At 40.9% G+C, this 17640-nt stretch overlaps 1 protein-coding gene across 10 annotated transcripts in view; it reads right to left on the minus strand.

Annotated features, from left to right (window-relative positions):
• ZFX (zinc finger protein X-linked) overlaps positions 1–17640 on the minus strand; it is a 67217-nt gene that overhangs the window by 21356 nt on the left and 28221 nt on the right. For all 10 annotated transcript variants that reach the window (XM_031660467.1, XM_031660466.1, XM_031660463.1 and 7 more), the window contains one exon: positions 14865–15443. In XM_031660467.1, coding sequence (XP_031516327.1) covers positions 14865–15443 — 579 coding nt within the window. The remainder of the gene's footprint in view (positions 1–14864; positions 15444–17640) is intronic.

A 17640-nucleotide genomic window follows, 5' to 3' on the forward strand; every position in this document is an offset into this window, starting at 1 on the left:
TACTGTAGGCTAATTGATATAAACAAGAGTTAAGTTCCTATGGCATATTTCTGGTCACAAAAACATCACCAAACTTCTAAGTATAGTCTAAAACACTTCTAGCATTAAACGTGGAAATAAATGTGGGCTATACATGTATTTAAGAAAGATTAGTAAAAACAAGATGATAATTTGCCCAATGATTCTAGATCAGGGTCGTGGGTGTAGAAGCCTCTCCAGCAGCTCAGGGTATCAGGCAGGAACCATCACAGGGCATGCTCAGTCACATTGGGACAGTGTAGACACGCCAATTAACCTAATGTGCACAGCTTTGGGATGTGGGAGGAAACCCACACAGACATGAGGATAATGTGCAAACGCCACAGGGACAGTGTCCCCAGCAGAAAGTCAATTTTCTTTCTCATCAACATTATAAGCAAATAACATGTTATTCCAGGACCTGCTACAGTTGCCTTTGGGGGGATGAGCCAGGAAGAACAAAGGGTAAGTAAGGCAAAGGATTACTGCTTTAAAATAGTTTTTCCATGAATAAACACAGTATGGTCTATCCATACAATGGAATCCTATTTAGCCTTAAAAAGGAAGGAAATTCTGACACAAGCTACAACATGAATAAATCTTGAAAAATCATGCTAGGTGAAATAAGTTAGCCACAAAAGTAAAAATACTGTATGATCCCACTTTTAAGAGGTAGCCAGGGTAGTCGAATTCCTAAGAGAAAGTAGGAGGGTGGCTGCCAGGGGCTGGGAGGAGGGGATCAGGGAGTTAGTGTTTAATGGGTATGGAGTTTGTTTTGCAAGATGAAGAGTTCTGGGAATGGATGATACTGATGGTCGCTCAACAGTGTGAATGCACTTAATGCCACTGAACTGTATAATTAAAAAATTGTTAAGATGGTAAATTTTATGTGTATTTTATAATTAAAAACTAATTTTAAAAACTAAATTAAAAGCTTTTGGCACAATTCCATAACTATCACCTCTCCTTTTTTAAACATCCCTCATGATACTGGAAGATATTTTATTGAAAAAAGTAATTGCTTAAAGAGGAAAGGCTAATTTGGGGCCTTTAGTAAACAGAAAAGCTAATAATAAAGGCTCTAGGGGATTGTTGCTTGGCCCATTTGGCTTTTATCATTATTGAGATACAGTTTACATAACAAAATTCTCCATTTTAAAGTGTACAATTAAGTGATTTTTAGTACATTCACTGTGGTGCAACCATCACCACCCTTCTAATTCCCCATAAAGAAACACCATACCCATTAGCAGTCAGGCCCAACTCATTCTTCCCCCAATCTCCTGGAAACCACTCATCTACTTTCTCTATGGATCTGCCTCTTCTAGACATTTCACATAGATGGAATCATACAACATGTGGTCTTTTTCGCCTGGCTGCTTTCACTAAGCATAATGCTTGAAAGATAAGAAATGATCTCTTAAACCCAGAAAAGAGAAGTCAATAAACAGTCATTAAAATAAGCTCAAATAAAATCTTTTTTGGGTTTTTTTTTTTTTTTTTGAGACAAGGTCTCGCTCTGTCACCCAGGCTGGAATGCAGCACACAATCATGGCTCACTGTGGCCCTGACTTGGGCTCAAGCAATCCTTCCACCTCAGCCTCCTAGGCAAGCGCCACCATACCTGGTGTTTTCTTTTTTTAATTGTTTCTAGAGATGGGGTCTCCTGATGTTGTCAAGTCTAGTTTGAATTCCTGGGCTCATGTGAGCCTCCCGCCTCAGCCTCCAAAAGCGCTGGGATTACAGGTGTGAGCCATTGTGCCAGGCCTCAAAATCTTAACACTGCAACTCTGATTGCCACATTTCAATAAAGATTGAAAAGACCTTGTACTCATCTTGAGAACAACTGAAATTATCTAGGAGGCACAGACAAGAGGGAAAATCTATGCCATGAGGACACAATCAGTCTCAAACTCTAATTAAACTTGAAGTCGATAAACCTATGGCCAATACTCACAAGGTAGACATAAATTCATTCACTAAATCCCAGCCTCCCAGACACCTAATAAATCTTTAAACAGGCTAATTTGAGAGAAAAATAAAGATGATTTTACTTCCTAAGTAAGTTACCTCAAGGGGCAGTATGAATACACAAATCTTTTCTAAAGTTTTAACAAGATTCACACCTGTGATCTTGGGACTGATGTCAAGGAAGGAAATCAGGCCTTTCCTTACCATACACTTCACTATTGCTAAGATAAAATTAGGTTCTGTAAACAATAAGCCTATTCTAACTTACCATGACAAGTCTAATAGTCTTACTACATAATTACCAGAATGTTTTTTAAACCTCGAACCCCAAAATCCAATCAAAAGAGAAACTGTAGGATAGACTTGGTATTATTCAACATCCTCAGGGTCCCTGTGTGGATGGCTACTTAATACTCAACGAAGGCCGGGCTCGGTGGCTCACGCCTGTAATCCCAGCACTTTGGGAGGTCAAGACAGGAGAATCACCTGAGATCAGGAGTTTGAGACCAGCCTGGCCAACATGGTGAAACCCCATCTCTACTAAAAATACAAAAATTAGCTGGGTGTGGTGGCGCACACTTGTAATCCCAGCTACTCCGGAGGCTGAGGTAGGAGAATCGCTTGAACCCAGGAGATAGAGGTTGCAGTGAGTCAAGATCGCACCACTGCACTCCAGCCTGGGGGGACAGAGCAAGACTCCATTTCAAAAAAAAAAAAAAAAAATCCAATGAAGATATCAAAGATGGGTATTTCCTCCTAAAAGGATATCTGAGCAACTATTATGTCCCAGGCACTATGGTAGTTTCCCTGTATTTTATTATGAAATCAACGACAACAACCCCAGAACTTAGATGTTTTGTCTCTACTTGACATATGTGAAAACAGAGCACCTAAAAGACTGAGTAACTTGCAGGAAGTATTCTGTCAAGAAGGCAAATGCTTTAGTAGATAAATACATTTAAATTTCACTCTTAGACCTTCCTCTTTTAACTTCCTCCTCAGGAACCCTCTTTGTGGGGTTAAAATTCCACCTTATTTTTATTATATATATAGCCTATAAGAGACTTGAAAGAATTGGGTACGATCTGATCTCCTTTAATTCTTGAAACTTTCCTGGAGTGGTTCAAAGGTTTAGTGAAATTAGCCTCATTCTGTAGACCAGGAATTAAAGGAACAGTACCAGTCAGGTCCCTGTCCTAAGTTACAGTGATCTGTAGCATGGTGTCAGAGACATAAGTAATGAAAAATAGTTGAATAGGTCTAAAACTAGTAAAACAATAACTGATTTCTTTATACATTCAGGGGGAAGAGAAAGGAATAACTGTTACAATCCCACCCTGTACCTGCCCTTACCCAAGAAGAATTCCCTGATGGGACAACAGAAACGTCATAATGAAGCTAATCGACATTGAGCCTTGCTAGCCCAATGGATGCCACTGACTGAGCCTCTGGATAACGACAGCAATGGCTAGCAGTGACTGACAGGATCTCTCATTCTCACAACCACCCTGGAAGTCAAGCAGTATTACTGGCATTTCACAAATAAGGAAGCTAATACAAAAAGGTTAGTTAACTTGCCCGAATTCATTCAGCTAATGAGTAGCAGAGCTGGTATCCAAATCCAAGGCTGTCTGACTCAGCTGCAAGCTGAGTTTCCATACACCAGATGTTGCTTCTCTAAGATAGGCAAGGAGAGGTATGTTCTCTCTCTCCCTCTCTCCTTTTCTTTTCCCTCCCCAGACCCATTACCTCACAAAGTAATCATATATCTGTTCAAAGGGCAAGGTGACATTTTTGTCTAGGTTTCAGTAGATAAACAGTAAATATTAACCAAAAGGCCAGTCTGAAGCTCCAATTGCTTGTAATGCTTTCAAAATAGAGACCTTTTCCCAACCTTGTTTTTGGCAGGGGGAGAAACTAAAACATCTTTGCCTATTTGAGTGCTTTATTCTTGTTATAAAGCTAGCCAACACCTAGATTGAACATTATACTGAAAACTCTTAAGTCATTAATTGTAGTGTTGATTTCTAAATAAATTTCAGTGTCTACAGTAAAGACACAATTTTAGATGGATTAAAATAACCTCTTTTTGAATTTTATCCAAAAAAGCTTTAAAAAGATGCTCGAGGTGATTATAGTCAATAACAATGCACTGTATACTTGAAAATCACTGAGAATAGATTTTAAGTGTTCTCACCACAAAAAAGTAAGAATGTGAGGTAATGTACGTTAATTAGCTCTACTCAGCCATTCCACAACACATACATATTTCAAAACATCATGTTGTACACCATAAATATATACCATTTTTATTGGGCAACTAAAACAATTTAAAAAATGAAATAAAATTTAAGAATGTTCAATACACTTTCTCCAAAATATCCTTAGTTCAGTAAATAACACTTCTCAGAAATATTCCCATGTAGAGACATATTTTTCAAATTCCAAACTTTTTCCTGTGTTTTATCAAATGGTTTTTTAAAAAGTGGTAGGGTACATACATAAAAATAATAAAATACATATACCTAGCCAATAATTAACCCATGGAACAAAGGAGTAAATATTTTACTATCTCTTCTGTGCTAATAGTCCCTAGAATCAATCAATAAACTATTTGATTGTGTTGACCCTCAGAGTTTATAAGTTAAAGATAGGGGTTTGGACTTTATGTATTTATTTGCTCCCTGGTTTAAAAAAACTGGCAGGGTACATACATAAAAATAATGGTAAAATACATACCTAGCCAATAATTAGCCCATGGAACGAAAGAGTAAATATTTCACTATCTCTTCTGTGCTAACAGTCCCTAGAATCAATCAATAAACTATCAGATTGTGTTGACCCACAGGGTTTATACATTAAACACACGGGTTTGGACTTTATGTATTTATTCGCTCCCTGAACCACGTTTTATTGGATGTCTACTATGACCAAAGTCATGCTTAATTAGGAGCTAATATTAGAATGACTGGTCAAAATACCTAAACTAGAGATGACCAGGCAAACCAGGGCCACCTCATTACATATTTGCAGGAGTCCCTTTACATTGTAGTTGTATGCAGCAACCCTGTAAATAAATCTTTAGCATGTCCATCTGCTCCTCTTCTAGTAACAGTTTTGCCACGTGCCCAGCTGCATAAGCCAGAAACCAAGAAGTGAGCTGCAAACCCTCCCCTCTTCCTCAACCCTAAATTTAATCCAAATTCTACTTCCTAAATATGTCATGAATCAGTTTCTGCTGAATTCTACTGATAAAACCTTATTTCAGGCCAGGCGCGGTGGCTCACGCCTGTAATCCCAGCAATTTGGGAGGCCAAAGCAGGTGGATCACGAGATCAGGAGATCGAGACCATCCTGGTTAACACAGTGAAACCCCACCTCTACTAAAAATACAAAAAATTAGTCGGGCATGGTGGCACACGCCTGTAGTCCCAGCTACTCGGGAGGCTGAAGCAGGAGAATCGCTTGAACCCAGGAGGTGGAGGTTGCAGTGAGCCGAGATCGCACTGCTGCACTCCAGCCTGGGCGACAGAGCGAGACTCCATCTCAAAAAAACAAAACACAAACTTATTTCGAACTATTATCAACTTTTTCTTACCTGAACTACCACAATAACCTTCCAAAATGTACTTTTTGTTTCTGAATTCACTCTTAACTTGCGCCTGCCCTGAACATGCCATTATCTAAACTATAAATCTAAACATGTTATTATTAATCTGTCTAAAACCCTTTAACAGCTTCCCACGTCCAAAAAGTAAAGCAGGCGTCTATGTTCAAGAGCCTTTGTGTTTTGGGCCCTATTTGCCAATCTTCTTTCTCACCACTTCCCCCACACACCTCACCAGACATTATTAGCACCCAAAGAATAGGTCTGTGAACCCTCAATGATCTCTCACATCTCTCTGCCTTTCTTCCCTCCTCAGCCACCTAATGAACATTTTATTTTATACGCCCTTCAGATTGAGTTCATGTCAAATTATTTTTTAAAACTTTGAAAACGGGTTTTTTTTAATCCTTGTCTTTGAGAAGTAAATACTGAAATACTTATTAAAAAAACGTTATGTGGAATTTGCTTCAAATACAGGAGGGAGGAAAATGAATAGGAGATGAAATAAACTTGGTCAATATCTTTAAGTGAGCTTCCATAGAACTTCAGTTTATAATGCTTTTATAGCATTCATCTCCCTCAAGCGTACCAAAAATGTTCCTTTATTTAAAATTTTCCTTTATTTATTTATTTTGAGACAGTCTCACTTTGTCACCGGAGTGCAGTGGCACGTGATCTCAGTTCACTGCAACATCTGCCTCCCGGATTCAGGCGATTCTCCTGCCTCAGCCTCCTGAGTAGCTGGGATTACAGGTGCGTGCCACCACGCCCGGCTAATTTTTGTATTTTTAGTAGAGACGGGGTTTCACCATGTTGGTCAGGCTGGTCTCGAACTCCTGACCTCGTGATCTGCCTGCCTCAGCCTCCCGAAGTACTGGGATTACAGGTGTGAGTCACCACGCCCGGCCCCATTTTCTTAGTGCTTCTAAAGTACTTTGTATATCTATTTATATACCTTCCTACACTCAACTGTAATTGCCTGTTTCTGTTTCTCTTCCCTCCAAGTCTGTGAACTCTTAAAAAGCCAGAGACTTTGCTATTTATCTCCAACCCCTAGTGAGGTTTGCAGCTCATTATCACTAATCAATAAATGTTTTCTGAATGAATGAAGGCAAAAGAAAAATCAACACTGGCAAGAGTAAAAATAATAGCTTATATATGATTCCTTTTTCTCATGTAAACACAAATTTGAAAAAAATTAACACTTTTCAGTTAGAAAAACAACAGGATGGGGTTTGGAAGCTGTCTGGGCTTCTGCTAGAATGAGTTAAATAAGAAAATGCTTAACCCCTCCCAACAAATTATTTTTTAACATTGTTGAAATTTGGTATTCATTAATATTGTAAATTGTAGTTATCTTTGGAATTCTATTTGCCTCCCCTTCTACCAATAAGCACTATTTATCATGAACTCTACTGCTGTGTAGTATTAAGTTATACACACATACATACAAACATACATACACAGAGAGAGAGAGAGAGAGAGGAAGCGGGGGCAATAAGAGAATTAAGAGTGGACACTTTGGAATAAAACATAACTGGTTTCAAAGCTCACCCTAATGCTGCTGGGTGTGACCTTGGAGAAGCTATTATTCGAGGCTGCAGTGCACTATGATCAGGCCTGCAGATAGCCACTGTACATCTACAGGCATATATGTATGTATGTATGCCAGGCATGTATGTATGCCTGGGCAACACGGTGAGATCTCATCTCAAAAACTAACTATATTTTCAATTCCGGCACATAGATATTATTTATTGAAGATTTACTATTACCTATTTTTATTGTTATCAAGAGACAATAGCTACGGGTAAGGAAGAAATGTTATTGTTAATGCCTTGGATAAGGCATGATGTACAGACTTTCAGCTATAACATTCATATATTCATTTATTCAACAAATATTTATTTCATACCTAATACACACATAGTGTGATAAGCAGCAAAGATGCAGTAAATAGTTCCTGTCCTCAAGAAACATGTAAGTAACTTAGAAGCCAATCATAAAATCTAGATTGCAAAGACTAAAGAAGTCAGTCATCCTGACCTCAAAGGTAGTTATATACTGTGACAATGAACATCTGTGTCTATATACACAACCACATTATAAAGAATGAGGACTGCTTCATCATCATTTATTGTTGTTTTGTGTGGTTTTTTGGTTTTTGGTTTTTTAAAGATGGGGTCTCGCTCTGTCACCCAGGCTGAAGTGCAATGGTATGATTATAGCTCACTGCAACCTTGAACTCCTGTGCTCAAGGGATCCTCCTGCCTCTGCCTCCTGAGCAGCTGGGACTACAGGCACACGCCACCATACCAGCTAATCTTTTTTTCGGGGGGGAGGGGCGGGGGTAGAGATGGGGTGGTCTCACCATGTTGCCCAGGCTGGTCTCGAACTCCTTACCCTCAAGAGATCCTCCCACCTCAGCCTCCCAAAATGCTGGGATTACAGGTGTGAGCCACCTTACCTGGCCCATCATCATTTTAAATGAGACCTGCAGAGGGAAGAAACCTGCCAAGATGGATACTAAAGACATTATAAAAGCTGTTTATTAGACACTCAGATCCAGTAACTTACTGAAACTTTTAAAGAAAAGAGAGTACTTGGACATCTGGCCACATTTCTGACCTAAAGATAAAGAGTGTTTAATAAATATAAGAATTCAGAGATACTACCATCTCTCATCACAATATGAAAAAGCGTAAAAGTTGACTACCGATAATGGTATCTCCACATTCTCTATCATGGATTAAAGTAGCCCATAGTTCCTCTATATACTTATGACAAAACCTTTGTTAATCCTTAACTTCTGAAATCAATATAGGTGTTTTAGGGGGGCTTTGTGAGGGTTTTTTTTTTTTTTAAGAAACAGGGTCTCTTTCTGTCACCCGGGCTGGAATACAGTGGCGCAATCAAGGGTCACTGTAACCTCTGAACTCCTGGGCTCAAGCGACCCTCCCATCTAGGCTTCCCAAAGTGTTGCGATTACAGGCATAAGCCATTGTGCCCGACCTCAATATAGGTTTTAAGTTAAAATGCATCATTAAGGCCAGATGCGGTGGCTCACGCCTGTAATCCCAGCACTTTGGGAGGCCGAGGCAGGCAGATTGCTTGAAGCCAGAGTTTGAGACCAGCCTGGCCAACATGACGAAACCCTGTCCCTACTAAAAATACAAAAATTAGCCAGGTATGGTGGCACACACCTGTAATCACAGCTACTCAGGAGGCTGAGGCAGGAGAATTGCTTGAACCCAGGAGGTGGAGGCTGCAGTGAACCGAGACCGTGCCACTGCACTCCAGCCTGGGCAACAGAGCAAGATTCTGTCTCAAAAATAAATAATTAATTAAAATAAAATTCATCGTTAAGTATCTTTGCTGGGAGGTGCAGCCAAGAGAAATATTAATTAATTCTAAAGTGTTCAATTGGTTTGATCCCAAAGCCAGTAGTAAATTAAATTTTAAAATATGATCATTACTTTGAAAGGAAAGGGGATGATGAAGAACAGGGAAGTAAGAGCGCAAAAGTGCCTCTATAGGCCGGGCAAGGTGGCTCATACCTGAATTGCAGAATTTAGGGAGGCTGAAGTGGGCGAACTGCTTGAGCCCAGGCTGGTTCAAGACTAGGTTCAAGACCAGCCTGAACAATGTGGCAAAACCCCCTCTCTACAAAAAATACAAAAATTAGGCGGGTGTGGTGGCGCCTGCCTGTCATCCTAGCTACTCAGGAGGCTGAGGTGGAAAGATTGCTTGAGCCCAGGAGGCAGAGGTGGTAGTGAGCCGCGATGGCACCACTGCACTCCAGCCTGGGTAAGGGAGCGAGACTTCATTTCAAAATAAATAATAATAGAGAAGACAAAAGATACTACTAAAGGCCACCATCTCTAAACCCAACTTAAAAACAACCATTTCATTATAGTGAAATACGGGAATATCACATGTGTGCATGCAAATGCTCATGTGTGTATGTATTTGTTTAAATGTATCTCTGCATTACTTGAGTTTGGATATGTTTTATTTTAAAAGGAAAAATTATATTACTAAAATATATACTCATACATAAAACATATTAAAATACACTAACAACAGCCATTTATGTTCATCCACATTTACTTTTTCAGGAACATTAAAATCTATATAAATTAGAAGAAACCCAGGGCCTAAAGATGACTACAAATAAGATTTTTAATGAAAATTTTACAAGTTTGTAAAGTTTTACATGTCTTGTATTACAGATTCTGTATATAGAATCTATACATCTCCTCTTGTATACAGAATCTGTAATACAAGAACCTGATATGCTGAGTCAATTGTTACTAAAGCAACTCTGGGTTTTTTTCAATGACTTCCTTGGAGGGCTGAACTTCCTAAAAGAGGAGAAAGTAAAGGCAAGAGATAGTGTGCAGTTAAAGGGCAAAACAATACCATGCATTTTACTCCTTAGCAAAAAAGCTGAGGAAGACAGAAAGGGCAGAAAGTGCAGAGAGAAGTCAAGGAGAAGCGAGAGTGCTTTCTCCTCTTCAGTGTTTCACCAGGCCCTCTTCCCCTCACAAACTGGGATGAACTCAACTCTCTGCTTTCTCTAGCCTTGGTCCTGGTTTGCCCAGTCTTGTAACAGAAAATCTGGCAGTTGTGAGGGTTGAGTAACCCTTAACCAAAATACTTGGACCAGAACTGTTTCAGACTTCTGTGGATTTTGCAATATTTGCATATATGTAACGAGATTATCTTAGGGATGAGACCCAAGTCTAAACATGAAATTTATCTGTGTTTCGGCCGGGCGCAGTGGCTCACGCCTGTAATCCCAGCACTTTGGGAGGCCGAGGCAGATGGATCACTTGAGGTCAGGAGTTTGAGACCAGCCTGGCCAACATGGCGAAACTCCGTCTCTACTAAAAATACAAAAAACTTAGCTAGGCGTGGTGGCACGTGCCTATAATCGCAGCTACTCGGGAGGCTGAGGCAGGAGAATCGCTTGAACCCAGGGGGTGGAGGTTGCAGTGAGCCGAGGTGGAGCCACTGCACTCCAGCCTGGGAGACAGAACAAGACTGTCTCAAAAAAAAAAAAAAAAATTAATCTGTGTTTCATATACACCTTATACATATAGCCTGAAGGTAATTTTATACAATATTTTTTAACAATTTTGTGCTTGAAATAAAGTTTATACGCATTGAACCCTCAGAAAGCAAGTGTCAGGTGTGGAATTTTCCACTTGAGGTGTCATGTCTGTACTTAGAAAGTTCTGGATTCTGGAGCATTTCAGATATTGGATTTTTGGATAAAGGATGCTCAATCTGCATTTTAAAATAGCATTTTTGGCTGGGCGTGGTAGCTCACGCCCATAATCCCAGCACTTTGGGAGGCCAAGGCGGGTGGATCACCTGTGGTCAGGAATTCAAGACCAGCCTGGGCAACATGGTGAAAACCCGTCTCTACTAAAAAATACAAAAATTAGCTGGGCTTGGTGGCAAGTGCCTGTTATCCCAGCTACTCAGGAGGCCAAGGCACGAGAATCGCTTGAACCCGGGAGGTGGAGGTTGCAGTAAGCCAAGATTGCCCCATTGCACTCCAACCTGGGCAACACAGCGAAACTCCATTTAAAAAATAAAATAGACCCCTAACCTTAGCTGGCCCCTCAATGCAGTTCAGTTATCTATCTCATAAATTCTTGGCTTCCTACACTGGCCCATCCCCAAAAGACTAAAGCTCTTCAACCCTATGCCATTATCCTTCAGCTTTCCACCCAACCTCTGCAGTCCTTTCATATGTGCAGATGAACCTGCTACACAGACAAAATAGCTCCCAACATTCAAGCACTCCTTTTACCTTCTGTCCCTGGAAAGGGGCCTCATCCTTAACTGCCTTCCTGTCTCAGAGAAGGGGACTCACTTTCTCTCTCCAGGACTCACCTAACAGCCATCTCCTGCAGCCCTGGACCCCAGTCCCTTTCCCCTTCTCTGGAACCTGCTCCACTAGCCCTTCCTTTATCTTCAGGCTCTCTCTGTTCAGTGATTTTTTTTCCCTTAAGTCTATAAACATGTTCAACTTGCTTTCGCCATCCAGGCAACCATCAAAAGCTATACTCCCACCTCTTCAGTCCCTTTGCTGACCAAAATGGCAATTTTTCCAAACCGCTTCACGTAACTCCACTTCCACTAACTTCTTAATCCATCACAGCTCCTCTCTTTCATCTCCTCTCCACTAGCCCATACCTTACTGAACCTACTCTAATTTAGATACCAATGACCTCCTAAATGCCAAACCAAAAAGCCTGCTTTCTCCTCAGTGGCTGATACTTATAGAAACTCTATCCTTAACAGTGTTGGAAACACTTTTTCTCCTCCTTCTCTTCCCAAAACCTCCTGGTTTTTCAAGGATTCTTCTCTGCCTACTTCTTAAATACCTAAAGGAGCTATACTTGACACTCTTACTCGACAAGCATGCTCTGGGGACTACCATCAATTTCCATATACGATACTGCCTATATTCTGTTGTCCTAAATTTCTTCCTCTAGCAACAAACTCTCTCAAAAGCACCAAAGTCGTATTTTCAACTGGCTAGAGAAAACATCCACCAGCAAGCAACTCAAACTATAACAGATCCCAAATATTTCCCCTGCCCCCACCTTCCCCCACCAAACCTACTCCTCCTTTCAGGTAATGGTATGACCAGGCATCCAGTCTCCCAAGGTGGAACACTTAGGGTCATCCTTGAATTATCTTTCTTCCTCAAACCCCTAGCCTTTTTTTATCTATCATCAAATCTCATCCATTTTTCTTCCTAATCTCTTTTGAATGCAGCTAATCTCTGTCCCCTTCACTATTATTAATGTACTTCATATCATCTTATATATGAACCATTTCAGCAGCTCACTGCCACTAATCTCTCCCTCACTTAGTCTTATTCCACATACAAGGATTATCATCCTAAAATAAATTCAAAACTGGACTATCCTGGCTAACATGGTGAAACCCCGTCTCTACTAAAAATACAAAAAAACTAGCCGGGCGTGGTGGCGGGCGCCTGTAGTCTCAGCTACTTGGGAGGCTGAGGCGGGAGAATGGCGTGAACCCGGGAGGCGGAGCTTGCAGTGAGCCGAGATCACGCCACTGCACTCCAGCCTGGGAGCACAGCGAGACTCCGTCTCAAAAAAAAAAAAAATTAAATAAATAAATAAATAAATAAATTCAAAACTGAAACAGGATACTGTATTTTTCCCTATCAGACTGGCAAAAACTAAAAAGAAAAATAATACTGTGTTGGTTCGAGTGTAAGGAAATGAACATTCTCATAAATTTGGTGAAGGGAATATTAAGGCAAAATACCAACGGAATTTAACCAAACTTCAAGCATAACCAAACTTGTAAATGTGTATACCCTTTGATCTATCAATTCTGTTTCTACAAATTTATTCTAAGGAATAAAACAGAACATACACAAAGATATATAAGTGTATCCTAAAGTTCCCATCATTATCAGCAAAACCCAGAACCTTTTTTTCTTTTTTAACATACTACACTATATGCCTGGAATGTCTTTCTGCCACCCATGCCCTTCATCCTGTAAAACTAGAATTCATCCTTGATTTTAAAGGTCAGCTACTCCATCCCATCTCCACAGCAGTTTAGCCACACCTCTGCATCACACTACAAACTTTCTCTCCCACAGATGATCAAAAGCTCTCCAGGGATAATAGTTTTATGTATGTATTTCTTTAGCACATATCTGTATCTATACGACCTACAACAATGTCTCACACATTAAGAGTCCAATAAACGTGTTGAATAAAGGCATTTTGTCCCCCTTTCCACAAATAATTCTTTGATTTTCAAAATCTCAAGAAGTTTTCAAAGGAGTTTCAAAATCTCAAAGAAGTTTCCTAAAATGCTGGTGGACTCCAATATACTAATATTAAATTCCTGTATTAAAACAGGTATTCGAGCAAAGCAAACATTCTTGTAAATTTATAAATAGCCTATGAATCCTTTATATTTTAAGTTTAGTTCCTTAAGGCATAAGAATTTCCATACTGGGTCAGAACTGTGGCCTAGCCAATCTAGAATTTTATCTCCGAAATCGGTACCAAGAAGTATGTTTTAAGAAGATAACGGCTGTCCTTCCAGATGCTAAGATAAACATGTAAAGGTGTGTTTCAAAATACTTTACTTCTCTCCAATAACCTAGTATGAATCCATCATACTTGATACCATGTTTTGGAATCATGTTTCATACTATACCAGAACTCTTTTTCATGTTATCTGTTATGTAGCGTTTTACATATTATATTAGTACATAAGTATTACATAAACAGTACTGTGTATCCATATTCAAGAAAATAAGTAGCAGCATGGTATCTCACACCTGTAATCCTCCCACTTTGGAAGGCCAAGGCAGGTGGATTGCCTGAGCTCAAGAGTTCGAGATCAGACTGGACAACATGGCAAAACCCCATCTCTACTAAAAATACAAAAAATTAGCCAGGCGTGGTGGTGCGTGCCTACAATCCCAGCTACTCGAGAGGCTGAGGCACGAGAATCACTTGAACTCGAAAGGAAGAGGTTACAGTGAGCTGAGCTCGTGCCACTGCACTCCAGCCTGGGCGACAGAGCAAACAAGACTCTCCCTCCAAAAAAAAAAAACAAGATTGTAAGTAGCTTGGTTACACTTTTTTTTTCCCAACTCCTTTTAGGTTTCAAGAGCGTTCATAATTCTAATAAAGGCTGGTAACAGCCTAATCACATCCTTCATGATTCCAAAGTTCAGTTCTATTCCTTTCAGTTTTTTCTTTTTTTTTTTTTTTTTTTGAGAAGGAGTCTTGCTCTGTCACCCAGGCTGGAGTGCAGTGGCACAATCTTGGCTAACTACAACCTCCAGCTCCCCAGTTCAAGCGATTCTCCTGCCTCAGCCTCCCGAGTAGCTGGGATTACAGGTGCCCGCCACCACACCTGGTTAATTTTTGTATTTTTAGTAGAGACGGGGCTTCACCATGTTCGTTGGCCAGGCTGGTCTCGAACTCCTGACCTCAGGTGATCCACCTGCCTCGGCCTCCCAAAGTGCTGGGATTACAGGCGTGAGCCACCACGCCCGGCCTCACTTTTCTTAATTTTCAGTTATCTTGTAGGCTGCAAATGGAAACAACAATGCAGGTAAGTCTATGAGATTTACTTTAACTCTACAGACATTTAAGTCAGGAAAATTTCTCCCCTGATGTAAATTAGGAGAGGCAGCCTTCAAAAACACCTTTGACAATTACTGTACCCCAAGACTTACAGGAAATCATAAGGTAGTCCTCACAGTTGCCTTTGTCATCATCCTGCTGGTCCACAGGGATCCCATTGGCATCTATGACTGCTTCAGAGGCACAGTCTGCTACCAATACTTCTTCTGAAACTACGTCGGTAGTCAGAGGATCAGTGACAATTTCTGCTTCCACTACACTATCATGAACCACATGTTCAACATGTCCAACATGTCCAACGTCAGACACATGTATAGAATCACCCGTCAAGACGTGTTCGGGCATAGACATTGAGGCTGAAGTAATGTCAGAAGCTAAAACATCATCTGGGACTGTGCAATGTGCTAAAGAAACTTCTTCAGTTACATCTGAGTCCAGCACTTGCTCAGGAATGATGACCGTTTCAGATACATCTGCTTCTTCCATGATATCTGGGCACTGAACATCTTCTATAACAACGTCCTCAATAACATCTTGGATTACAACCGAATCTGGGTCATCAGGAACAAAGTTATGCACAGTTATGTCTGAATCCACAACATCTGAAACAAAAACAGTTTCTTGTACTTCCACAACAATTTGATCACCATCCATGTGTGTACCATCAGCTCCTTAAAAAAAAATTAAAATGACAAATTTCAGGTAAGTATGCATGACTACAATTAACGTAAATGTTATTTAATTTCTACTGGGAAAACAGACTAGCTCCTCAGTTTTCTTAAACGTTAAGATAGATTAAAGAAATAAAGAGGGAATCTATTTTTGAATCAGATGTTTTTAACCCAAGAACTTTTGTAATCAAATCAATAGATTTTTAAAAATTAGGAGAACAAAGCAATTGAGGCAGTCACAGAAGAAATATATACATGAAAGTAAAATTCTAGGCACACTAATAAAATCCATATACAGCCAGGTGCAATGGCTCACGCCTGTATTCCCACCACTTTGGGAAGCCAAGGTGGGGGGATCACTTGAAGCCAAGAGTTTGAGACCAGCCTGGGTAACACCACCGCGAAACCCTATCTCTACTAAAATTACAAAAATTAGCCAGGTGTGGTGGCACAAGCCTATAATCCCAACTTCCTGGGAGGCTGAAGCAGAACTGCTTGAACCCGGGAGGCCGACGTTGTAGCGAGCCAAGGTGGTGCTGCTGCACTCCACCCTGGGTGACAAAGCAAGACTTCAAAAAAAAAGAAAAGGCCGGGCATGGTGGCTCACGCCTGTAATCCCAGCACTTTGGGAGGCCGAGGCGGGTGGATCACGAGGTCAGGAGATCGAGACCATCCTGGCTAACAAGGTGAAACCCCGTCTCTACTAAAAATACAAAAATTAGCCGGGCGTGGTGGCAGGCACCTGTAGTCCCAGCTACTCAGGAGGCTGAGGCAGGCGAATGGTGTGAACCCGGGAGGCGGAGCTTGCAGTGAGCCAAGATGGCGCCACTGCACTCCACCCTGGGTGACAGAGCGAGACTCCGTCTCTAAAAAAAAAAAACAAAAATTAAATAAGTAATGCAACTTCAGGTGACAAACATACAATATTCCTTCATTATATGTGTTTCACCTTTTTGCTCCATCTCCCTCTCCTCAACTCATAGTTGTTCTTCTTTCCATCTCTCCCATGTGTTTCTTTTACTTCTATTTTTTTTTCCTTTTTCCCTTCACATGCTTCCCTTTTTGTTCCGGTGCAATATACCACCAATATGCTCCATCTATGGCTATAGGAATTTAGAAATCATCCTCTGAATCTAGGACATACAAGGATCAGAGGATAAATTAAAAGAGGGACAAAAGGCCACAGTTGAGGAGGAAAGACAACTGGGTTGAGGAGGCTCTGGAGACAGATAGGATAAATGCAAGTGCAGCTGCGCTGGAGTGGTGGAGGGTAAGAGTAGTTCCCAGCGGGAGCTGCCCCAACTTCACCAGGGTACACTGCCTCCATCTAGCCTCCTCCCGTCCCCCTAGACCCCAACTCCCAAGGCAGTTCCTGAGAACATAGTCCTACTCTAGTCCATTTTGCAGTTAAGGAATGAAGGTAGAGGATTCAATCAATTGAAGCCCAGTGAGATTAAATGACTTAACCAAGATCACACAGTTCGCACAGTGTATGGTGCTCAGAAAATATCATTCTGAATGAATGTCACAAATGGAAATAGAAATCAAATATCCTTATCAAAAATATAAGATAAAATAAAAGAAGGCTGGGCATGGTGGCTCACACCTGTAATCCCAGCACTTTGGGAGGCCAAGGTGGACGGATCACAAGGTCAGGAGATCGAGACCATTCTGGCTAACACAGGTGAAACCCTGTCTCTACTAAAAATACAAAAAAATTAGCTGGGTGTGGTGGCACATGCCTGTGGTCCCAGCTAATAGGGAAGCTGAGGCAGGAGAATCACTTGAACCCAAGAGGCGGAGGTTGCAGTGAGCCCAGATTGCGCCACTGCACTCCAGCCTGGGCGACAGACCAAGACTCCGTCTCAATAATTAATAAATAAATAAATAAAATATCTTAGCTTCTGTTCCAGAGAAAAGCAAAGAAAGTTTTAAAAAAAGTCTTACCTAAATAGCTATTCAGTAGATTAGTGCCTCTGGTTGACTCAGACCAGGCTGAGTCCAACCAGGTGCCTAACTCAATGACTATGTGTCACTGGCCAGGCCCTCAGAGAAATACACAGCTTAATCAACAATCAAAAATGATCAGGCCTGGCACAGTGGCTCACGCCTTGTAATCCCAGAACTTAGGGAGGCCAAGGTGGGCAGATTACCTGAGGTCAAGGGCTCGAGACCAGCCTGGCCAACATGGTGAAAC

Source organism: Papio anubis, chromosome X (assembly GCF_008728515.1).
Source record: "Papio anubis isolate 15944 chromosome X, Panubis1.0, whole genome shotgun sequence".
NCBI classification, from domain to species: domain Eukaryota; kingdom Metazoa; phylum Chordata; class Mammalia; order Primates; family Cercopithecidae; genus Papio; species Papio anubis.